A 25,877-nucleotide genomic window follows, 5' to 3' on the forward strand; every position below is an offset into this window, starting at 1 on the left:
AAGAAAAATCTAGCTAATGGTTTGAAAGTCAGAAAAAATTTTAAGCGTTTAAATTTCTAACTTAAAGGTTTCTTAAAAAAATAATAAATAAATAAAATAAGAGAATGTTGCAGATTACTGTTGTTATTTTTGTTTGTTTGTTTTTCGGTGCACGTGGAAATTTTTAGCAGCAGAACCACTGCAAAAGAATGAGTGGAGAAGCTTAAAAAAAAAGGGGAAAGAAGAAGGAGCCGGATGGTAGGGCATTTGCCTTGCATGCAGAAAGGAAAGTGGTGCAAAAAAATTAAAAATGTGTAATAGGAAAAATCTGTATAATCAAACTAAATAATTACTAATATGTCTCTAGGTTAAAAGAAAGTGTAAATGTTTTTAAGCATGTTCTGCCAGTAAGGTGTTTTCTGTCTGCAAACCAAGGTCAAAAAACTAGGTAAATTTCTATATTTAAAATTAAGCATGATTAAAATATTATTTTGCAATTTTTCATTATATGTTACCAAGAACATTAATATTTGTATCACAGGAGGTTTTTTTTTTTTTTTTTTTGGTTTTTGGGCCACACCTGGCTGTGCTCAGGGGTTACTCCTGGCTGTCTGCTCAGAAATAGCTCCTGGCAGGCATGGGGGACCATATGGGACACCGGGATTCGAACCAACCACCTTTGGTCCTGGATCGGCTGCTTGCAAGGCAAACACCGCTGTGCTATCTCTCTGGGCCCTCACAGGAGGTTTTATAAAATTGGTCATGGTATTAAAAAAAATGTATGAAATATTTCATTGCAGAAAAAGATTCTAAAATTATCTAAGTAATTTAATATTTGCTTTTTCTCTTCTCCCAGAACCTTTTAGTACCATTTATGTCATGGCTCCTGGCTAGCTCGCCAAACTGAAAGGTCCGGACATCCTAATCTAGCTGCCCGGCGCAGAGAAATGAAGAGGCTGATGAGTCCCAGCAAATGCTTTGAAAAGTGCTTTAATACTGACCATTCGGAATGGCCAGGGTCAGTGGATTCCCAGAATAGGACCAGAACCAAAGACCGCGTGGTTCCCTGATCACCCCCTTATATAGGATGGGAAGTGGGAGGGGAAGGAGAGTCCTCGAGGGCTGGACTTCCCCTACGGTAACATGAATCATTGGTGAGGTAGGAGTAAAGGTGGGGCCGAGGCAGTGACGACTTCCTTAAGGGGCGGGACACCCGCCAAGGTGGTGGTGGGGGGCTGATTTCCCGCTGATTTCCCTTTTCAATAAATAAACACTTTATGAAAAAGAATCATGAACATAAAAACAGAAAATGTTTAAAGCAAATGGTGCTGGAAAAATAGTATGGTCAAATACAAAAGAAGAAAATTGGATCTTTGTTTTATATCTAATTTTTTTGTGATTTAATGGATATATATGTCACAATCATGGTACTCAGAGATTATATTTCTGTTTCTGTTCTCAGGAGGACCTCTGGTAGTGCTCAAGGGACCAATATGGTGCTAAGAATTAATAATGAGATATTACCTTAATTCCTTGCACAATTTGTCTAGCCCCTAGGATACATTTTATAATTCTATTTTAAATAATTTTGAAGGCCTAGCACATAATTCAAATGACAGGGCAGAGTACATGCTTTGCATATAGAGATCTGGATTTGAACTTCATTATTGCATGATCACAATGTTTGTTCATTTATTAAAATAAAAATGCTATCATTCTTTTCATATTGACATGTCCTAAGATTTTTATAGAAACTTTCTTGTTATATGAATAAGTCTTTTATACAATGATTTTTTTTGTCTGTTTGTTTTGGGCCACACCCGACAGTGCTCAGTGTTACTCCTGGTTCTGCACTCAGATATTCCAGGCAGGCATGGGAATACTCTTGGCTCTATGCTCAGGAATTGCTCCTGGCATTCTTGGGAGACCATATGGGATGCCAGGATTCAAACCACTGTCCTTCTGCATGCAAGGCAAGTGCCCTACCTCCATGCTATCTCTCCAGCCATACCCATTTTTTTTAATCAGACAAAAATAGCAAAGGCACCTCCTACTGTTACGTACTCCTAAATTCTTTTCACAAAGTTTTTTTTTAAAGTCAGACATTTTCTACATGATACTGAGAAAGAAACTGTATTCTGCTTTCCTTTTTGTGTTTGGAATTTTTGGGGGAAAGGATTGCCACATCCTGAGTATTCAGGGCTTACTCTGGTTCTATGCTCAAGGATCACTCCTGGTGTGGCTCATATATAGTATCGGACATTGAATCTGTGAACAGGATGAAAGGCAAGCACCCTCCCTACTGTATATATTTCTCCAATGCAGAAACTTCGTTTTGTTAGAAGTATTATCTTTTCTATAAAATACTAATTATCAACTCAAAAGCAGCATTTTCAATGTTTTGGACCATACCCTGTGTTCTTTGTGGTTTAGTCCTGGTTTTGTGCTCAGAAATCACTCTTGGTAGGGCTTGAGGACCTCTGAGGTGCTGAGATTAAACAGTGAGCAGCTGCATGCAAGGCAAGTGTTTTACACGCTGTACTATCTCTCAAGCCAAATAATTTCCTTTTTACTTTTTTCGACTAGTGAAGATTACAGCCTCCCAATCAAACCCTACATCCTCTGGAATATAAATGGCCAGCTTCACATTTCCATGATAATCTGCAAAGATCCAAGCTACTGAGTCATCTCAGATTCAGAGCACTTGACTCAGGCATTCATCTAAGGTACTCCTCAAGTTTCATCGTAGACAACTCAGAAGAAGCACATGGGAAAGTTGCATAAGAGCCTCTGATATCAATGAGCAAAAGAATAACATGGAAGGCTCAAATAGCACCAAACAATGCAGTAGACCCTCAGGTAAGGGTTTAGAAAAACCATTGTGAGATATATTTTGTAGAAAGCAATATACAGTAAATTGTTTTATTTGGGGGGGGGGGCAACCCGGCAGTGCTCAGGAGTTACTCCTGGCTCTACACTCAGAAATCACCCCTGGCAGGCTCGGGGGACGATATGGGATGCCAGGATTCGAACTGCCATCCTTCTGCATGCAAGGCAAACGCCCTACCTCCATGCTATCTCTCTGGCCCTTCCAGTAAATTGTTTTGTTTTCACTTGGGAGGTGGATTGAGAACATTGGTAGAAAAAATAAGTCACATTAGGGTTGTATATATGTTAGAAAATTCATCAATTAAAAAAAACTATTATAAGTAACCTTTGTAGCTCATGATATTTCAAAAAACAAAAGTTATAATCTTTTATTTTTAACAGTCATAGGTAAATGAATATAGGAAAGTAGATTTTCAAAGGGACAGTTTGAACATTGCCAAAACCAAAAGATTAAGTTAGTCAATATTAACTCTAATAATCCCATAATATTCCTTCAAAAGTCAACAACGACAAAAAAGGAACAAAAAAATTGCGAATGGCTTCAATTTTGGATTGGTGATAGAGAAAATTTCACTATAAAATAAAAAATATCAACATCGTGTCCAGTCTATCGAAGTGGAGATTACTTTAATCTTGTGTATAATTTGTTAAAGTCTCAACACTCAATATGTGTGATAAATCATTGTCTTATACAGCAACTTTCTCAATTAATATTAAAAAAAAAAACAATCCGAAATCTTCCAGGAAGAGGTTTCACATATCCACGAATTCAGCGTGAAAAGAATCCAGGTTACTGAATGATCCAAATCCAGATACTCAGGCAGACAAGTCAAACGCTGCTTGCCACACCTGTGGCCAGCGGAGAGGAGGTCCCACGTCTGGGCCACACCACCCTGGATGAGCCCTATCCCGTCTGATCTAGGAAGCTCAGCAAGGTCGGGCCTGGTCAGTATGCGTCTGGGAGCCCGCATGGGAATACCGGATGCTGCAGGCTTTTGTTTTCTTACCGGGCCTGCCCCTTCGCCTTGACCAGTCTTCGGGTCCAGCCCCCAAAACCCTCGGGAAGGGTGAGGCCTGGGTTGCTTGCCAGAGCCCCGGTTCTCTGGGTAGGGCAGGGCAGGGCAGGGCACAGGTGACTTCTATCTTAATGCTCCCTTTGTGCTCCATGCTTGATGCTTGAGGATTATGTTGTGCAGAGAATTGCAAACTATGTGCTGCATCCCACTGAACAATTTGCCTTTTTTCTACTCTGTTCTTTCCTATCATGGAATAGATGAGAATGATCAAATCTCACTTATTTTGGGTTCTCTGAGAAATAAAAAACATTTCTTTTTTTTTTTAACTCAAATCTTTGGATACAAATTATATTTTGACTCTGAATACTATCTTAATGAATAGTTACTGAACCAGAAGGGAGAAGTTTTCACGTTGTTGTACTTTCATTAGTGGAATTCTTCATGCTTGCACTGTAATGAAATACACCCGTAATGCATAAAAAAATCCATATTATGACCTCATACTATTATTTTAAATCTCAGACTGCTTAAACATTTATTAAAACATTTTCCTGTACATAATTAAGAAAACAATGATTGTAGCCATATTGAAGATAGGCCTCTCTGCATTGAATTGAACTATAAATATTTAGTAATGGAGTTTGAGAACTTCCTATTCTTAATTCTTTTGGGGGGAATTGGTGTTTTGGGACCACAATCGGCTCAGGGATTACTACTGGCTCTGCATTCAGGAATCTCTTCTGGCAATCTCTTCTAGCAGGCTGGAGGACTATATGGGATGTGGAGGATTGAACCCCAGTGAGTCCCCATTAATAATTCTTAGTACTTTCTAAAGTGGTTGATTCCCAAAGGGAGTATTTCTAGCTATACCTGGGGTAGACACATGAGGTACAAGCAGTGTCCTCAGTCATCCTTTTGCAATGGTTTTACAAAAACATAACATAAAACCAGAGTCAATTGTATAGCCTTGTACATTCTAATTTTCAACATTAGGATAGTGTTGGAGTATGGAATGTGGACGAGGGCTGCACAACAGAAGAGGAGCAAGCCATGGCTACCAGAACAGGGTATACTCAGAAGTTGTTTGTCCAAAAATCAACACTTAGCTGGACGGACTGCACCATCAGGAAGACATCAAATGTTCATTGTCAAGTTGATAAACTGGAAATAAAAAGTTAGATATTGATTATTGCCTGTTATTCCTACATTTCTCTACCAGTCTTAGGAGTGGTACTCAAAATCTCAGCCCCAAATTATGTTATAGGAGCTCGGTCATTTGGTTCTTCTGTCTGCAAATTTTCACTTCTACCCAAGATGAAACATGAAAACATTCACTTATTTTCTGCACTTTAACTTTTCCCAAGACCTTTCTAAATGTCTTCAAGTCAATTATGTATGAAAGAGAAAAATGTAATTTCTTCTTGTCAGGGCAGATGCCTTCCTCACATATCAGGCACAGGGCAGTAAGAAATATCTTTTCTTCTTTGTGGTATGCGTGTGTGTGTGTGTGTGTGTGTGTGTGTGTGTGTGTGTGTGTGTGTGTAAGTGATGTGTGTGCATGCATGTTTTGGGGCCACCCTAAGTGGTTCTCAGGCTTAACCCTGGCTCTATTCTCAGGGATCACTTCTGGCAGGCTCATGAAGCCCATATGAGGTGCTGGGGATTGAACCTGGGTTGACTGTGTGCAAGGCAAATACCCTGTTTTCTATACTATTGTTCTGATTTATCTTTTCCTCATTTCTGAGGGGTTCTTTTACCTTATGAATAGAAGTGATTTAGTATCATGAAGAAACTTGAGGAAAGGGGAGCAGATTTGTTATCTGGGTTCTTGACTAGTGAACTGTGGAAGAGTAGCATGAACTTCCTCTACCTTCTTTCTTCTACCCAGGGATCATCCTACTTGTTCCTTCCCACTAGACAGAAACTCAGGGAATGTGATTATTTGAAAAACATTTTTTGTTATTTTCTGCCATCCTTCCTGGACATAGCACCAGTAGGATAGAAATTACTGGGAGGAAGACACACAGGTACTCAGCAGAGCAACTGCAGGATAAATCTATTGGTTGAAAGACAGATTATTTCCAAGGGATTAAATACAGTAGATTTTGAATTTATCCTCAATATGTATTTACCAGGGAAATTTTAAGACCATAAACCTCATTTCCAGAGATTTGTATTTATTGGTATAGAGCATGGCCAGGGGATTTTAAATCTCCCCACATGATGCTAACATGCTGGAAGATAAAAACTGTAGGATTGTGTATTTATCATTTTGTTGTTTTGGGGGCTGTGCTCAGGGCTTATTCTTGACTCTGCACTTGGTATCACCTCTGGTGAGCCTAGAACACCATAGGGGTTGCCACCGATTGAAGCCAGGTTGATTCTGTGCAAGGTAAATGCCCTACATTTTGTACTATCACTTCAGCCCTGGGACTGTGCTTTTAAAGTGAGGAGTTAATTCCACTCATCTGGGGCGGTGGGTCAAGAACTGACAGAAAGTGACTTGAGTCTGCCTGTTCAGGTAAGGGAGCCAACATAAATTCATACTTTTTATTTTAGTTATTATGGATTGGAAGCAATACCTGTACTGAAGTGATGTTTATTTTCTCTATTCTTCACCCTTTTGACTAAGAGGCTATTGAACAACAGTCCTGCCTGTTCCTATTTTGCCTTTCCTTAACCCCCAGTATTAGCAGGGAGAAATTGTCACACTTCATATTTTTTAGCAGTAAAACCTTTGAAAATGATGAATAAAGAAAAGTTTTAGAGTCATTTTCTTAACATAAGGTATAGACTATGTACACCTTCCTTTGGAATACTGGGATATTTTATATAGTTACCAATTAAAAAAAGTTGTATTTATTGACTTGTGTGTGTATTAAAAGTGAACGAGAGAGCTGGAGCATTATTATAGTGGGTAGGACACTTGCCTTTCATGCGACTGATCTGGGTTTGATCCCTGGCATTTCATATGGTGCTCAAGTACCACCAAGAGGAATTCCTGCCTGCAGAGCCAAGAGTAACCCCTGAGCACTGTTGGATGTAATCCACCAGAAAGTGAAAGATTACTTTATTAGAAAACTACCAAGTTCCTAACTCAATAAAATTATAATATTTTCAGAAATATCAGTTACTTGCATAAAATTTTGGGATGAATCAATATAATGCATTGAAAAATTATGTGATATTGTTATCATTAAGTTCTTAAAACATGTATCTCTTTTTGAAAATGTGAAGTTGAGGAAAATAAGTTGATTGCTCAAAATCAGAACAAAATGATAGAAGATCTATTTCCAGTGAATATAACTTTTATCATAGAACAGTCAATAAAAGGATTCCCAAATGCCAATATGTCCCTGAAATTGGAAATGAGCATTCACTTTGATTATGGAAATGGGGCAAGACAAGGAAGACAAAGCATGAGAGAAGGGGAAGGAGACACAGGCCACTAGCTGCCTGGTGTTGCTACCAGTAGGTCTGGGGCACACAAGGCTACACAGAGAAAAATGAAGAGAACAGAAAAGGGAGAAATAAAAATCACAGGACTCATTGAAGCTCAGAACTCCATAATTTCCTTTTGCCTCTGGGCAGGAGAGTGGCTCACCAGCATTTTCCAACTTAGGGTATCTAAATTTCGTAAGGGATCCTGTGGAAACAAGACCTGATATAGCAGGTTTGGGCTGGAACCTGAAATTTGTTTTTTGATTTAATTTTGCTATTATAGTTACCTTATTATTAGATTATGTCTACTAGATACAAATTATTGTATAAATTTAAGGTGTACAACTGTATTGCTTTACATAATTGCATTGAATGTTTGTGTTGAAGATTTAGTCCCAGTAGCTTTAAAATTTTTATCAGTTTTATTTGTCTACAATTAAAATGTAGTATTCTGAATTTCTAACAAGCTCTTTAATGTGTCATTTCCTCCACAGATCCAAGGATCACATTCTGGCAGCTCAGAGAGGAATATCTATTTTGGGACTCTGATCTCTTGCATCTAAAACACTAATCCATAAAATGTTATTGTTTTTTGGCTATTGGGTCACACCTGATGATATTCAGGAGTTACTCCTGGCTATGTACTCAGAAATCGCTCCTGGCTTGGAGACCATATGGGACACTGGGGGATCAAACTGTGGTCGGTCCTAGGTTAGCGCACGTGATGCAAACATCCTACTGTTTGCGCCACTACTCAGGCCCCCAAATGTCATCATTTCTGCTTTGATCAGTCCTTGTAGTTAGCAAAAGTTGTGTGCTTTTCTTAGATATTTTTGAGGCATATGCACATGTTTACTTTCACACACAAGAACACACACAATCTTGGATGAGTGAAAAAATGTGCAGTTAAAAGGCAGACAACCTGAGACTGAATAGAAGGATAATCAGGGTTTGCTAGCTTACTTTCTAAGTGATTAATATCACTATGTTTTAGTTTCTATCTCTGCAAAATGGACATACCAATTGCGTTTATCTATTAAAATGATTTTTAAAATTACATGAACTACTTAATAAATAGTACCTAAAATATTAGAAATTGTATTCTTACTTATAATTATTACTGTAGTCAAAGCTAAATTTTTTTTCGATTTTTGGGCCACATCCGTTTGATGCTCAGGGGTTACTCCTGGCTAAGCGCTCAGAAATTGCCCCTGGCTTGGGGGGACCATATGGGACACCGGGGGATTGAACTGAGGTCGCGATCTTTCCTTGGCTAGCGCTTGCAAGGCAGAAACCTTACCTCTAGCGCCACTTCACCGGCCCCACAGCTAAATGTTAACCCTCATGATTATCATATTTTTAGCAGATGTTTTTAAAAGATGGGCTCTGCCTAGACATAGTTGTATCACTGAGTAAAAAGTTTAGTTTATTTCATACCTCATTTATGTTGAGATGAATGAATTCCTTGTTCTTGGTACTGAGAGCTTGGAAAACCCCTGATAGGATAGATATGAGAAGATCATTATTGCAGAAATAATTACTTCAACAGTTTACATCATTTCCCTATGATTAAGGGACTTTCCAGAAGCCTCCAATGGTAGAGGTCTCTGGTGGTACTCTGGTCATGGGAAAGAATCTTCTAGCAGCATACCCTACCTAAATCCTTTAAAGAATTACTCTTAGGTTGTGTACAACTCTGTGATTCATGTGAAGGCTGAAGTCAGTGACCAGCATGGGGTGTATCTATTATTTATAATAGGCTAGACAGTCAGCCAGATCTTAGATCCAAATATCTCCCTCAGCTTAACTTTTGGAGGAAATAAGCTCATAAAGGTTTTAGTAACTCTTGAAAGCTGTTTTTTTTTCCCTATGAATTCTTTCGAGTACATGAGCCCTGTCAAAGCAGTGATGTATAGGAGGAACTAGGGAGTAACAGACAGTTGCTCTGAACTGGACCCCATGTCTACTGTATGAATAACCTAAAAAACATGTTTTCCTCTATGGGTATTGGTTTCATCATCTTAGTGAATTGTGGCAGTCAATCCTACTTTCACTTGAGAGTCATTCAGGATAATTAAAAAGAACCTAAAATCAGGCACAGAACAGAAGAAAAGTGATGTGCTCAACTCAAAAGCTGTGAGCAGCTTCTGAGAAAGCCAAGGATTAGAAAAAAGTGTTCTGGAATATTTCAGCATGAACGAAGTCTTAGAAGATGTTGATTATTGAGACTTTTATTGGTTGTGTCAATAGCACAAAAATCCTGCTATCAGTGTGAAAGGTAGTTGGGTAGACTTTTGCCTTGTACAGGACTATCCCTGGCACAGTGTATGGTTCCCTGAGTTCCTTCAGGACTGGTTCTTGAGCACAGAACCAGTCATGTGCCCTGGTACTGCTGGAAGTGGTCCCAAAACAAATAAACAAATCATGCTGTCAATGTTTTGGAGATATTTACAAAATAAAAGAATGAATTTTTTTTTATTTTGGGTCATACCCCGTGACACTCAGGGATTACTCCTGGCTATGCACTCAGAAATTGTTCCTGGCTTGAGGGGACCATATGGGGTGCTGTGGGATTGAACTGTGGTCCATCTAGGCTAGCACTTGCAAGGTAGATGCTTTACCTCTAAAGCTACCGCTTTGCCCCAAGGAATAAATTATTAAAAAAAGTCTGATTTTTGAATTCTGTCATTAAATTAATTTTTAAATTAATTTAATTCTGTCTTTAAAAAATTCTAAAATTTAGGGGGCTGGAGTGGTAGCACAGTATTTGTGTAGGGTATTTGCCTTACACATGACTGACCCAGGATGTATGCAGATTCAATCCCCAGCATTCCATATGGTCCCCCAACCCAGGAGCAATTTCTGAGCAAAGAGCCAGGAGTAACCCCTGAGCACCGCCAGGTGTGGCCCCTAAAAATAAAAAATAAAACAAAAGTTCTGAAATTTAAGTGTTGCCTTAGGGTAACATCTGAAAAATATTAAGAGGAAATAGTTGAAGTTAGGTTTAAGGTACTGAAATTACAAGGGAGTTTTAATAAATACTGATGCTGAGTGCTATCCCTAGATTTCGATGTATGTCCACTCTGCAGCCATCATGGTCATCACACTTAATTTTTCTGGTTTTGGGGTCACACCTAGCAGTGCTCAGGAGTTACTCCTGTTTCTGCACTTAGGGGTCATTCCTGGAAGTGCTCAGAAGACCACACGGGATGCTAGAATTGAACCTGGGTCAGTTGCATGCAAGGCAAATGTCCTCCCTGTTCTGTTATCACTCCAGCCCCTCATCACACTTTTTAAATCTTGACAGTGATTGTAATTTGTGACAATATTTGGGAAATACTGGTGCAGGGTGCATGGGAATAATCACAATTTATTCTTAGGAAAACTATTAAAATTTCTTTGTTAAAAGCTAAAACAATCCTGGGAAGAACTTTGTCTTGGAATTTTTAAAGCCCTCTAGATGGTCATGATGTTCATCTTTAACATAAAGATCCCAGAACAGAAGATGTTAATCATAAAGTGCCATTACATTCCTCTGCCACAGAGACTGGCACACATCACAAAGAACAAGAACAATATGTGCTGGTGGGGATGTGGGGATAAAGGAACTCTCATTCACTGCTAGTGGGAATGCCATCTAGTCCATGGAAAACAATATGGAGATTCCTCAAAAAACTGGAAATTGATCTCCCATTTAGTCCAGCTATATCATTCCCAGGAATATCCTCTACAAACACAAAAATGCAATACAAAAATGCCTTCTGCACACCTATATTTATTGCAGTGCTATTTACATTAGCCAGACTCTGGAAACAGCCAGATGCCCTTCAACAGCTGAATGGCTAAAGAAACAGTGGTACATATACATAATGGAATATTATGCAGCAGTCAGGAATAATGAAGTCATTACATGGATGGGCTTTATGAAAACTATTATGTTGAGTGAAATAATTCAGAGAGAGACAGACACAGAATAGTCTCATTCATCTCTGGTTTTTAAGAAAAATAAAAGACATTATTATAATATTGCCCAGAGACAATAGAATTGAGAGCTAGAAGGACCAGCTCACCACTAAGAGTGGTGAATGCAGTTGGAGAAATAACTACACTAACAACTATCATGACATTGTTAATAAGTGAGAGAAGTAAAATGCCTGTCTCAAATATAGGCAGAGGGTGAGGGAAGAGGGAGATGGGGACATTGGTGATAGAAATGTTGCAGTGCTGCAATGGTGAAGGGAGGTGTTATTTTTATGACCGAAACCCAACTACAAACATGTTTGTAATTATAATGATCAAATAAAGATATGAAAAAAAAAGAACTAAGAAAATTCAGGTCTTGGGGCCCTTCTCTTCTGTGACTAAAAAAAAGTGTCATTACAATCTGGAAAGAGTTGTGCTTGAGGAGTTTTAGATAGAACAAGGTTGAGAGAAGTTACCAAGTCTTTTGTTACTAAGTCAGTTTTGACTATTCTGTGATTGTCTTTTGGGAGGATCTTTCTAAAATATTCCTCTCATTAACATTAATGAGAGTCTAGAGAAAAATCTAGCCTCCTTCAGAACATACCAGCCTCTCCTACATTAGTCTTTACATAGGCCTTGCTTGTTCACTTAGAAAGGATCTGCTGGAGCTCAGTCAGAGGATCCCTGCTTCAAATCTGTGCCCTATGAGTCGCCCCCTCCCCCCCCAAAAAAACCTAGTGGAAATAATAATTCCACAGAACTGAGAAGTAAAGATCTTATGTTGGTCTAGCAGATGTCATAAAATCAGCTATCAAACTTACTCTAGAATAGTGTTTGTGAGAGGAAACACCACCCTCGGAGTTGCTGGAACAATCAATCTAAAGGGTGGTAGCAGCTTCAGGTGCAATTTGGGGTTATTTTGGTTTGTTCCTTTAAAGGCAGTTTTTTCAGGATTTGCTAGGTGATATTTTTCTTCTGAAAAGGATTTCTGAAAAAAGGTTTGGGCACCTCTGCAGGATTGATTGCATGATTTGTGGGACTAGTGTGAAAAGGAAATGCTGCCCCCCCCCCACTTAAAAAAAAAACTCAGGAAGATTTGAACACATGTCATGGGAGATATGAAGGTCTGTGTAATTGCACAGATCACGCTCTGGTGGTAGGTGTTCTAGTACTGAGTTACAGGCCACTGCACATACTATACTCGATGTAATTCTATTTTGTGTGATCCCTTGGGCTAGGAGCTACAGCACAGTGGGTAGGGAATTTGCCTTGCACACTGCCAACCCTAGTTTGATCCTTGGCATCTCATATCATCCTCTGAGCCTGTCAGGAGCATCCCCAGAGTGCCATGGGGTATGGCCCCAAAAAACAAATTTTTTTTTTTACTCAGTGTGATTCCATCTTTGGAGGGCAGATTGGATATATTCTACAACCTACACATAAGTCTTATAATCTCTATTTTATTGGGTTGACAATAAAATAGTCCTATTTGCCATCTTTGGGACAGTGCTAGGGCTTGTGGGGAAGGGATAGAAAAAAGAGAATCTTTATGCTATGATTTGATTTGAAATTGAACCAACTTTTCCTCAGCTATGAAGCAGTAACTGCCATATTCTACAAAGCTACCATGATTTACATAGGAACTTGGATATTTGCTTTTTAACTTACACATTCCCGATTCCTGCACCTCAGCTAGGCATGTGTACCCACACATGCACACACATATAGACAAATAGCCCTCTGTTAACTGGCTTTGATATTATTTTTGGTAGTTCATTTTTTTTCTTGGTGCTGGGTATGATAAACCCAGGTCCTCACACATGCCAGGCAAGTGCTCTACTGCTGAGTTATAACCCCAATAGGCAGATGATTTCTTCTATGAATAAGAATCTATGACTAAAGAGAGTTGGAGTTTCCCTTAGGCAATGCGACCAGCCAGACACTTACTGCTTGCATTCTCCAGTCGGACTAGGCAGTTGAGGAAGTCATCAAAGCCCATTTGGAGTTCTTGGTCCACATACCTGAGGACAATCAGCTGTAGGAGGTGACTGCTCAGTTGGAAGCCTAGAAGCATGGGGGGGGAGAGGAAGACATTATTCACTACTGCTGAACCTTGAGCAGGTGTATCTTTGGAGAGCTCACAGATGGTCTATGAGTGCTCTAATGAAAGAAGAGTTCCCAGACCCAGTGGAGGCTGCTGCTCTGTGAAGACACTGTGTTTATATGCCAGTGATACTAGTGTACTCTCAGATGTGACTTCATCGGTTTTAAGAGTTTGAATTTTAATTTTTTGGGGGGGTCACACCCAAAAGAGCTCAGGGATTACATCTGGCTCTATGCTCAGAAATCACCCCTGGCAGGTACAGGGAACCATATGGGATGCCGGGATTCGAACCACTGTTCTTCTGCATGAAAGGCAAACACCTTACCTCCATGCTATCTCTATGGCCCCTGAATTTTAATTTTGACACCCACATCATTCAAAGAGTTTCTTCAGAAGGCTTCTTTGGGGCACTTAATGCTGAGCCCCATTTCATTCTGTACCAGATTTTTCTCTAGTGTTTTTTTTTTTGGGGGGGGGGTCACACCTGGCAGCGCTCAGGGTTTACTCCTAGCTCTATGCTCAGAAATTGCTTCTGGCAGGTTCGGGGGACTATATGGGATGCTGGGATTTGAACCACTGTCCTTCTGCATGCAAGGCAAAGGCCTTCCTTACCTCCATGCTATCTCTTGGGCCCCTCCCTCTAGTTTTCTGAGCTTCCCTCCAGGTGGGCCTAGGAATATTCCAGCAATGATATCCAGAGTATCATTGATATTTATCAAGGGCATTTTACTTTAGTTATTTATTTTTATTGTTTTGGATTTTGGGCCACACCCTGTGACGCTCAGGAGTTACTCCTGCCTATGCACTTGGAAATCACTCCTGGCTTGGGGGATCATATGGAACTATTTATCCCAAAGTGTCTGATGTGTATAAGATATTTATCACACAGATCCTTGATAAAATGAGGACACTAGGCTGGAACCAGAGACCCAGATGTATGTTGGTGTTTCCTAGGCCTTTGGTCTTTTGTTTTTGAGGCCTCTGGGCTTTAATTTTTCTTTGTTTAAATGATGCCTTAGACAAAGTGAAATTTCTGACTTTTAATCAATGTCCAATTAGTGCCCCCTTCCCTCCCTTTATCCTTCAATTCTCTTCCATTTTAACCTACAGTTTCACTTTATAGGAACAGTTTGTAATATTTCTTAGCACTTCACTGTGATTTCCCTATCTCCTCATTGCCAATTCCAGAAGGAAGAGGGATTATAGAAAGTTTTCTAGAACCTATGTAGTAAGACCTGCTATTGATATTGTCTAGAAGCTTAGCATCTGCCCTCAGTAGAGGTAAGAGGAAAAGGGAATAACTATTTTATTCTCCTCCCAGAAAGTCAAATCAGGACAGACAAATATGACTCCATCTCTGAAGGGCTTCCTTTATCTGCTGCCTTATTTTCTTGCTATGAAAATAGGGCACCAAACTGTAAGAAACCCAGGACCTATTCTGTGGCACTCCCAGCATGTAAGACTTGTCTTGTTCTTTTCTCCCATAAGACTGATGATATTCTTCATTTTCTGTCTCCTGTTTCCTGATCAGACCATAAATCAAACAATATTTGCAGATATTTGATTTTGTTGAGATACAGAGTATAAGCTTTGGCAGAGCCAAGGGGTCATATCTATAAAGCATTCTTATGAGAATCATTACACAACTTGGTAGGGACTGTATGTGTGGTTGTGGATCCCTTGAGTACCACAGAGTCTCTGACTGCCACAGCAGTGACATGACTGAGAGGTTAGAAACACAGCCTGGCTTCCATCTGATGTTTAGGGAACAAAGCATAAAAAAGAATGATTCACTTGGCTTGGATTCATTTTGCTGGAGACAAAACCAGGACAGAATCACAGATTGAAGGCAGGTTCAAGATTCTGTGAACTCCTTTCTGACCCCAACAACAGGATTGGGCATGCCTTCCTGTGATAAACACCAAAAATAGTATAGAAAAGAGAAGGTTGGAAATGTCCAGCTTGCCACTAAAGTCACATATAACCATTTGAAGAGAAAACTCAGCTAGAAACTGAGTTACTTGGAGGTCACCTGAGGGTTATATTAAGTTCATTCTAAGTGGATACATTTAAAAACATTATATTAGCATTGTACAGGGGTTTCAACCAGGCCCTGATATGAATGAAGCAGGTCTGGGTCTGAGACCTGGTTCTGCCCTTAAAAATGCTGTGCTTTCAACAAGCACCAAGTTGGGTCACCGTCTGGTCTCTCCAGAAGCAGTGGACAAAGCCAGTGGTCACCTGCAGATAGCAGATGACATGTAGTCTGCCCATGTCCGAATCACCAACTTTTCTCTACCTGCAGCATTCAGGGCAGTTCGCAGCTCATAGGAGGACATGGTACCAGATTTGTCAGTATCAAATTGGAGGAAAAGGTTCTAAGGAAGGAGAACAGAAACATGAAAACACAGAACTCAAAAATTTAACACTTACCCAGTACTAGGGACTTGCTAGTGCATGAGAAACTTCTGACAAGGGCAAGAAGAAGCAATGTTTATGTTGCCCCCCTTACCCCAAATGATGATGGTTCCTTTTGTTGAAGTCCTGAGTACTTATAAAGGTATTGAAAGTAAGTATTGGAATTTTATCATGATTTCTTTTCTCTCCCCTTCCTAATCACCAGTCCTTTAGCCTGATGTTTCTTTTTTCCCCCATAATAATATCTTTATTTAAACACCATGATTACAAACATGTTTGTAGTTGGGTTTCAGTTATAGACAAGAACAACACCTTTTACCATTTCCTCCCCCACTCCCTGCCTGTATTTGAGATAGGTACTCTTGACCATTAAAGTTCTCATCTGCTCTGGGCTGGTACACAATTCTCCTGGAAGTTACCGTATTTTCCAGCGTATAAGACGACTTTTGAAACAAAAAAAAAGTCAACCAAAAATCGGGGTCGTCTTATATGCAGAGTATATCCCGAAAAATGTTTCAATATGCTGCTAAACGAAAATTGTCTGAATATTGCCACAAAATGAATTTTCCAACTCGATCCTGCACCAGTCACTGCGAAGCTGCTCGGACCACCTCTCTAACTCAGGCAATTCAAGCAGGCTTTTTATGCATGCAAATTAGACAATGTTCTGGACCCGAATCTACATTGTAAAAAGCCTGCTCAGATTGACCAGAGTCAGAGAGGAAGTCTATTACAGTATAACCTTTGAACCTTTGCTTGTTGTGATTGGCTCACTGTGGTACATACAGTTGCAGCACAGGAACGTTCTGTCTGATACAGCGAATATGGGCCTAAACCTATGTTTTAACTGCAAAGTTAGGGGATCGTCTTATATTCCCAGTCGTTTTATACGCCGGCAAATACGGTACATACAATTCATTATCAGATTACTTACGATCCATTTCTTTAGTTTGTCCCAGAATACTTTGAATTCATCAAACTCTAGCTTCCCATTGCCATTGGTCTGTGGAAAATGTATTAAGAATAGAAAACATGAGCAGTCTTTTAACCTAAATCTCCTGGAGGAACCTCTTATTATAAAATTTCAGAAGAGAAGGACTATGGATTGATGTGGGATGACTGGGTTTAATTAATTAAACCATGAATGCCTGAAGAGGGAACATAGCAGAGCTGAGATGGGGATGGTATCAGAAGGTAAAAACAATTATGCACAAAACTCTTCATTCTTCCCTCAAAAGGCAACTCCAAGTCCCTACAAGAGTCTATGCTGCTCAACTGTGCTCTGATTCTAGTAACAAAGGTGCTATAATTCTAATTCCAAAACTTTGGCCTTTTTTTTTTTTTTAAAGAAGCTGTATTTTAAGAAAGTTTGTCTTTTCTAAGCTAGGAAAATACTATTTATCACTGTATACATATTAAGAAGGATACATCCATTAGAGAAATGATGTTTTTACATGAAATCAGGCTTAACTTCTTGAATTGGATATTCTTCTCTGGAATAGAACAAAAAACAGAATTTAGTTGAGCTCTGATATAATAAACTTATTATAGGTGCTTAGAATACATTATATATTATAGGTGCTTAGAATACATAATTATAGTTAGAAACTGTCTGAATAAGGGGCTGGTATTTTCACATTAGGTTGCTGCCAAAAGTAAATGTTGACATAATTTCTGGGGAAGAAAAATTACAAAATATGAGAAAAGATTTTTATTTGGGAGCACACCCAATTGAACTCAGGGCTTATTCCTGGTTCTGCTCTCAGGGATCACTCTTGGCAGGCTTGGCGTGCAAGGCAAGTACCCTACCCTATACTACTGCTCCAGCCCTAAGGAAAATGTTTAAAATGGAAATCTTGAAGAAGAGGGCAAGCCAAGCTCCTGCCCTGCCAAAGCCACACCTGCTGCCTCCATCACCCAAGATCACCACTTAAGCAATGGCCCTGCCTCAACACTCCTCTGTGATTCTCTTTGGGGACACCAATCTAACTAACTTCAGGTCTACTGGTATTAGGGCTGGTCTCACCAGAGGCTTTTGAAGTGAGTAGAGGTACTATCTCCTCACATCCTCCTTCTAGGACATTTGGCAGCTGAAAATACACCCCTAACAACCACAGTATCAACAATAGTGCTTTGAATTTCTGGACAGCTTAATTTGTTCTATGTTGTCATCCCAATAAGAACACATCAATGTAACAATATGCAAAGCTAACAAGAGCTTACTAAACCTGCCATTGTATTAATTATTCATTAGAGAAACAATAATTTTCACAAATGCTTTCTTCTTTCTTTTTATTCTATTCTTTTTAAAATAACTTTGCTCTCACTTATCTGGAAACAAATGTACTATGGTCAACTATAACAATTATGTTATGTATATTTTTAAATAAAGTAAAAAAAGGATCAATGAGAAAAGGAAATATTCTCCAATATTCCACAAAAAGAAATATTGGTAACATGTTACATTATACATGAACTGCAAAATGTTTTGTTGTATGAAATAAGCAGACAAATGAAGACCATATGTTCTATGATTCCATTTATATAAAAAACCCAGAATAGACAAACTTATAGAAACAGAAATTACATTATTGGTTGCTAAGGGAGGAAGAAGAAGGGAGAGACTGCTAGGTACTAAGTTTAATTTTGGAATAATAATATGTCCTAAAATTGACTGATAGATCTATGAGAATACTATAAAACCATTGAATTGCAAACTTTAAAAGGGTAAGTTATATATGTGAGTTAAATATTAAAACTTAAAATTAAATTGTATTTATGATCTCTATGATTCAATATCAATTATAACTACATACACATATGTGCATGTATGTACATATATATCAATCATTGTAATACACAGTCTACACATATTATGTGAATTACAGCTCAAAACTGTGGTAATGATAAAGTTTTATGATTTAATATGTTATGTCAAAATACATATAGATAACTACATACAGATATATACATTCTTAGCAAGAAACAAATAACATGTATCATACTGATAACAAATCAAGACTCATATTAGGAGCAGTTATTAGTGGATTATAATCCATTGATTTTATCTTTGTCATTAAGTTTCTGTGAATTTGTAAGAATTTTCTACTATAGCTTGTAATTTTTGTGATCAAAAAATGAGCAATAAGAGCTACTTTTAAAGTTGAGTTGCAACAGGGAGCCTGAGGGATCTGGAAGCCAACCAGTTGTATTATCCATCATGTATCCCCTCCATAGGATCCCTGAGATTCATATTGGTGGTGAGTGTAAGCACTTACTCTTTTGTAGCACAGAATTTAAAACATATTCAAGTTCCTCTGCTGTCACTTCCAAGTCCTGTTGGAGCAGAGATAATTACTTTGTTATGGCCTTTTCAATTTTTTTTTTGGGGGGGGTGTATCTGGGCCACACAGAGGTTACTCCAGGCCATGTACTCAGAAATCGCTCCTGGCTTGGGATGACAGGGGATCAAATCGCTGTCCGTCCTAGGCTAGCATGGGCAAACAGATCCCTTACCCCTTGAACCACCACTCTGGCCCCTACCTTTTGAATTTTTGTTTTAATTTCTTTCAGTTGTGAGCTTGGTTTAGTTGAATAATAGTATCACAAAGAACAAGAACAACCAATGCTGGCACATATGTGTAGGAAAAGGGACTCTCATTCTTTGCTGGTGAGGATGTCTACTTGTCCAGCCTTTTGGGAAAACAATATGGATATTCATAAAAAATCTAGAAATTGAGATTCTATATGTCCTGGCAAAGCCACTTCTAGGAATATGCCCTAGGAGTTCCCCAAAAATGCAGAAGGAAAAGACCCCTGAACTTTCTATTTCTTTACAGCACTATTCACAATAGCAAGAATCTGGAAACAACCCAGTACCCAAGAAGAAATGAGTGGATACAGAAACAATGGTACATCTACACAATAGAATGCTACTCCGCTGTTAGAAAAAATAAAGTAATGAAATTTGCTTGTACATAGATAGATATGAAATGAGCCAGAGGGAGAAAGACATACATAGAATAATTGCACTCATTGGTATGATATAAGAAAAGAGATACATGGTAATAATATCCAGATATAATGGAATTGAGAGCCAGGAGGACCAGTTCATGGTATGAAGCTTGCCACAAATAGTGTGAAAGTGTAGCTAGAGCAGAGAAGAAACCACTATGATAATGATAGTTGGAAATGATTATTTTGAACAAGAACTGAGTTCTGAAAGGAGAAAAAATAATATGCACTATACTTCTTCAGTAAAAATATTGCAAATCACAGTGTCTAAATGTAGGGGATAAAATGAAGAGAGAGGGGCCCGGAGAGATAGCAAAGCGGTGTTTGCCTTGCAAGAAGCCGATCCAGGACCAAAGGTAGTTGGTTTGAATCTCAGTGTCCCATATGGTTCCCCGTGCCTGCCAGGAGCTATTTCTGAGCAGACAGCCAGGAGTAACCCCTGAGCACCGCCGGGTGTGACCCAAAAACAAACAAAAAAAAATGAAGAGAGAGAACAAGAGAGAGAGAGAGAGAGAGAGAGCAAGAGAGTGAGAGAGAGAAGGAAAGAGCGAGTGACAAAGAGAAAATATAAAAATGTCTGCCCCAAACTGGGGTCCTTGTTGGTTGGAAATGTGCACTGGTAAAGGGTGTTGTACATTGTATAAATGAAATTCTATCATGAACAACTTGTAACTGTAAAAAAAAAACCCAACTGTATTATGAACAACCTTGTAACCACAGTGTATAAGTTAAATAATTAAAAAATAACTAGCCCATATGGCGTACTCTGTGTGACTTTAGTCTCCTTACTTCTTAAGGGACCTGGGGACAACCCAGGAAGGCAGGGAGCATGATGAAGTAAGGTAAGCTTTCCTAAACCCGGATCTCTGGAGACAATTTCTAGCTGAGAGGACCTTTGGGTTCAAGTTCCTAAGCCCCTGGCACAGCAGGATCACTTGGATATCTTTATAAAATATTTCTATGCCTGGATTTTTATTAAAAAGAGCACATTAATAAAAAGACCTGCATATATAGCTCAACAATTATTTAAATAAAATTTCTAAGGCTCAATTTTAGTACCATCAATTTAAGGGTTTAAGGGATTTAGTAAATCTCATGACTCTCAATATCCCATAGATGTTTATTAGAAACGCAGAATTCTGGGTCCCTTAGAAACTTGCCTTTATGTTTCAGGTTGCCTAGGTAGCTTCTGCATACATGACAGCATGAGCAGCGCTATCTTAGGACTCCTTTGTTGAAGGCTTTGAACCAGTAGAGTGACACAATACCTACTGGTGTTATTTTCACATACACCCACCCTAATTCCATTTCTAAAGTTCCTGCGACCTGGAGAATGGAGGTTGGGGATGTTCACGCCTAATGAAACATTGTAATCACACCCCTATGAGTCATGGTACAAATCATCCAACTGATTGAAAGAGCCACTGAGCTCAAGAGGTGCATTCTGATTATTAACAGAGGTGATTGGTTCTTTTACAACCTTCCAAACTTAGATCTCCATTTCCCTAAGTTCTTATCTTTGCCCAAATATCTCCTCTCTCAGGAGATGCTTTACCAGCTCAGTCCTCTAGATAACAAGCTGGAAAATGGAAATTTGCCGCTCTCTTTTCTGTCTCCCCATATTCCTTCTCCACCAGTACTCAAGATTGCAGTCAGCTCTGGGAAGGAGAAAAGAGGGACAATCTGTGGTATAAACAAAGCCAAATGGATACCTGCTTCTCTCCACCCAACACTTGCATCAGTGCCTCCCTGTTCTCCTTTCAAACACAGTGCTTGTAATTCTATTAGGGATACAGCTCCTACTTCAGCTTTAGGATGAATCATACTCACAATTAAGGAGCAATATAGTCATTAGCGCTTACATTTATTTATCAGACTAATATTATTTATGGCTAACAATAGAGAGGTTTCAAAGAACATGGATGGATGGAACGATTTTAAGAGAACAGCAAAAGCCCTAGGCAGAAGTAGGAAGACACAAATCCCCTAGGAATATCCAGAGTTCCAGCAAGCAAGGCAAGCCTGAGAGTGTAAGAATTAAGTGAAGAAGAAAGGGGGTAGCAGGTTCTCCTTTTTTAATGGCCTTCCTGGTCTGGTGCCAAACACAAATATATGCTTGGTGTTCATGGATAAAATATTAGTTAGTGTGTATTTGCAACTTAATGGTGGCTTCCCCAAACAATATCTTCTTTAACCATAACAGAGAGTGATATAAAGACAGTGATTTCTGGGCAGAGTTTACAAGCAATTTATTTTTTTTTAATATAATAAATTTTATTTTGACCAAAGTGGATTACAAGTCATTCACAGTAATTTTAGGTAAATAGTGACATTGAATCGGGGCATTCCCACCACCAATGTCGTTCTCCTTCTCTCCCCGCGCCACCCCCCCCCCCCCCCCCCCGCCCCGTTCCCAACATGTATCCCATATCCTCCTCCTTTGCTCCCTGGCTGTTAGTATAAGTTGTTCCCTCTGTGTCTAGCTACAAGCAATTTCTTAAAGCTTTCCTGACTTCCACAGAAAGCTTCTGGGCTTGGATTGAATTCTATTGGATACCTTTGTCCCCTAAATAGTAGCAAATGGAGAGAGAAAGTTAAGCAAAAGAAAGCCACCTTTAAGGTTTCTCAAAAGACCAGGGTTATTCTCTTTTATGATAAGTTCCATGAATCTTGGGTTTCCAGACTTGGAACTAGAGGCCTTTGGTGTTGAAATCTCTGGGAAGTATTATTGCATTCCCAGATATAAAAACTAAGCCTCTCAACATTGCAGGGATGGGGGCCAATGGGAGCCCTACCTCACCAGCAATTTGTTTGAACAGGGCCCGAAACTGCTGCTCCTCTTCAGTCTCCTGGCCAGGTGCAGTTGGCTTCTGAAGCTAAAAATGAACCAGAGGAACTTGTATTAAACTCCCCCCTACACACACAAAGAAACTTGATATCTCACCCCCTCCAATGCAAAAAAAAAAAAAAAAATGAGCCCTGGAATGGCAGTGGTTTGCCAGAGGAAGAAGCTGGGATCCCCTTGCAGCAACATGATGGTATTCTCTTCTAAGCTGAGCTCAGAACTGACCAGTCTGTCTGTAGCCTTAGAAAGAACAATCTGACAAACTTAAGGCTCTTGAGGAAAATCTAGAATGGCTTATTATTGATTAATAAAACTGGTTGCAAGAGAATCTGACTCCTGTCTAGGTTGTCTCTAATTCCTGTACTTCTTTAATGTCCCACCCTTGAATGTAATTACTTATCAAGTCATCTGTTTGGGTAGGTAGTAAAATCATTGAGGACAAGAGGACCTTAAGGAACACTAGATCTGGAACATGGGAAAAGCTTAGAAAATGATTGCAAGTGTTTTTTCCCCCCTGTTAAAAGTTACAGCCCAGTGCTAGAGCTCATAGCACAGTGGAGAGGGCATTTGCTTTGCAGGTGGCTACCTGGGATCAATCCTCAAAATCCCATATGGTCCCCTACCTCCCCAGCCTGTCAGGAGTGATTTCTGAGGGCAGAGCCAGGAATAATCCCTGAGTGACACTGGGTGTAGCCCCCAAACAAAGTCACAGCCCACAGTGTGAAGAAAGGAACAGCAAATACCTTAAGTCAAGCTTTGTTCACTTTGTGGGTATTAGGCATTGAAACATGTCTCACAGACCTTGGATAAGTATAAAAATGAGGATTCAAAGAGATAGATGGTACATCAAACATGAGTTTGATTCACTGCATCCCACTGTGGTCCCTGGGAACCACCAGGACTGATTTATAAATACAGAGCCAGGAGTAGCCTCTGAGCACTGCCAGCTATGGCCCCTCAAACAAATAAAAAGAGCTCCTACATTGCTACCCAGCACAAAATATAGGAAGAAAGTAATGAATTTTCCTAATTGTATGGTAAAAAAATCCACTTGTTGCTCTCATTTAATTTTATTGTTTTTCTTAAAACTGTCTTGAATGGTTTTGTGACATGAAGGATAAGTCAACTGTTTTCTTTAAGCTGTTAGAATCAGGTGCTTGCCTTAATGTACGTAATAATTTCTTGAACTTCAGTGTTTTAGATTCGACATTTAGAAAGAAGTCTCCAGGAGTCACTGAATGCAATATATTACTGAATGCTATATATCACGAAAATGCTCACCTCAGGAATGTCAATGTTCACATTTCCATCCATGTCCCTGTGAGGGCAGAAAACACTCTTGATAATTGTGATATAGTTGTACAAATGAAGCTCTGTACTAGTATGTCTCTTCTTTTTCTGTGATGCCGAAATACACATTGTCTGCAGAAACCAGACATTTGACCTTGTGAGGGAGACTGAGGAAAACTGGTGAGTGGAAAACAGTTGGCAAAGTCTTAGGCACATCAAGAGAAAAAAACCGAGATGTTGAATATTTATGGTTACAAGAAGAGGTGAAAACAAGGTAGAGATTTACAGGTATAGAGGTACCCAAATGACTAGAGTGTAGAAACTGAAGCAAAACCTTTGAGTGCAAAATCCTTTATTCCTCAAAGCCACATTAGACTTAACTGCGATTTTGTTTGTGTAAAACCACTTGCTTGTTTGTTTACTTCTACTTTTGAGGACATAAAAATGGAGTAGACCCTTTGCTCAGATCAAAAGTTTTCAGGGTACCTGAATTCTTGGTCTATAAACTTCTTTCTTTCACACCCATTTTTACTGCAATCTCAATTCTTTAACTTTCCCTAACAAGCTCTCTCCTCTCATTACTCATATTGTGCAAGCAGAAAAATAAAAGAGGTAGTTGTAGCCATCATTCAGAAAGAACTTACAAATTCTGGACTTTGAGTAGTAATGAAGATAAAAGAGCAGCATTTTTTAGTTTCTGGTTTTCATGGATACATGCTTATTTTGTATTCTATGTTTTGGGAAATAGGTAGCATTTGGAAAACTGTCATATTTAGAGGAGAAACTATCTTTTTGATATGAAGAACATTTGGAAGATTCTATCTTATAGATTAAGTCCTTAATAACTCCCAGGTTACTAAGGCTAATAAACTAAAGTCTCAAAGGGAAAACAGAGATGTAACAATCAGAGAGAACCAGAAGTCTTTTTTTCCTTATCCTCTAGTACATACATATCCCTTAATACATAGTCATAGTACATAGTACATACATAACCCTTTCAGAACTTTTTCCCACTTTGATTTCTAGAGCACATCCTGCAGTGTGAAGACACTTACAAGTGATGAGGACCCCAGCTTTCCCTTTTAATAGAACAGAAAACAGGCTGCGGAGGATTAACTCATCTTGGTTCTCTTTCTTATTATTATACTTGTACCCATCACTATTTACACAGGTGTGGTGTTCTTTGTATGAATAGATTAGGGAATTCATTCTCAGATTATAGTACCAGAGCATAAATTTCAACATTTGAAAAAAATATGGTCTAGTCCCAGGAGAGTTCAGCCTATTAGGCGGGTGCTTGAGTGCCAATAGTACACATTTGACAGTACTCTGGGATTCATAGGATAATAGGAATTCAATTCAATGTCATGTACACATTAAGCCCGAACTTTTCCTTTCAAGCTACACATTAAGGCCCTTTGGCAGATATTTTTAGAATCAAAGACTTTGGTACTTAAATTTATTGGCGAGAATATCCATTTAGCATGGAAAACCCAACTAGATTTTGTAATTAGAAATATTCTCAATGCATGCCACTATCTCAATTCTATCTAGACATTGTAATTGAAAATGTTCTCAATGTTTACTAGGATTCCAATTTTATCCAGACTTGGTAATTGGAAATATTATCAATGAATACTACAATTTTAATTTTATACTACTCACATAACAAAAAGTAAATTTAGAGCAGGCTATGTAGTGACTGTTATTGTCCTGAAGTATACTTCTGTTGGGAAGCAATAAAACTTAAATATAGAATTAATAGGTTTTATTATTCTCTGTAATTCCTAGAGTGTCTGCATTGTAAAAAAGAATGTATTTTTATTTTTTTCATTTTGTTTTTGGGCTACGCCTGGCTGTGCTCAGAAGTTACACCTGGCTCTGCCCTCAAAATCACTCCTGGCAGGTTTGGGGGATC

At 39.0% G+C, this 25,877-nt stretch overlaps 1 protein-coding gene across 1 annotated transcript in view; it reads right to left on the reverse strand.

The window, feature by feature from the left end:
* Positions 1-4,908: 4,908 nt before the first annotated feature.
* The window catches only part of LOC126014249 (calpain-9-like), a 73,901-nt gene continuing 52,932 nt past the window's right edge, over positions 4,909-25,877 (reverse strand). The window contains 9 exon segments of the mRNA XM_049777561.1: positions 4,909-5,045; positions 8,763-8,821; positions 13,236-13,352; positions 15,692-15,770; positions 16,745-16,813; positions 17,239-17,303; positions 19,089-19,146; positions 22,620-22,700; positions 23,951-23,987. Of these exon segments, the coding sequence (XP_049633518.1) occupies positions 5,019-5,045; positions 8,763-8,821; positions 13,236-13,352; positions 15,692-15,770; positions 16,745-16,813; positions 17,239-17,303; positions 19,089-19,146; positions 22,620-22,700; positions 23,951-23,987 (592 nt within the window). The 3' untranslated portion in view covers positions 4,909-5,018.

Source organism: Suncus etruscus, chromosome 7, assembly GCF_024139225.1.
Source record: "Suncus etruscus isolate mSunEtr1 chromosome 7, mSunEtr1.pri.cur, whole genome shotgun sequence".
Lineage (NCBI taxonomy): Eukaryota > Metazoa > Chordata > Mammalia > Eulipotyphla > Soricidae > Suncus > Suncus etruscus.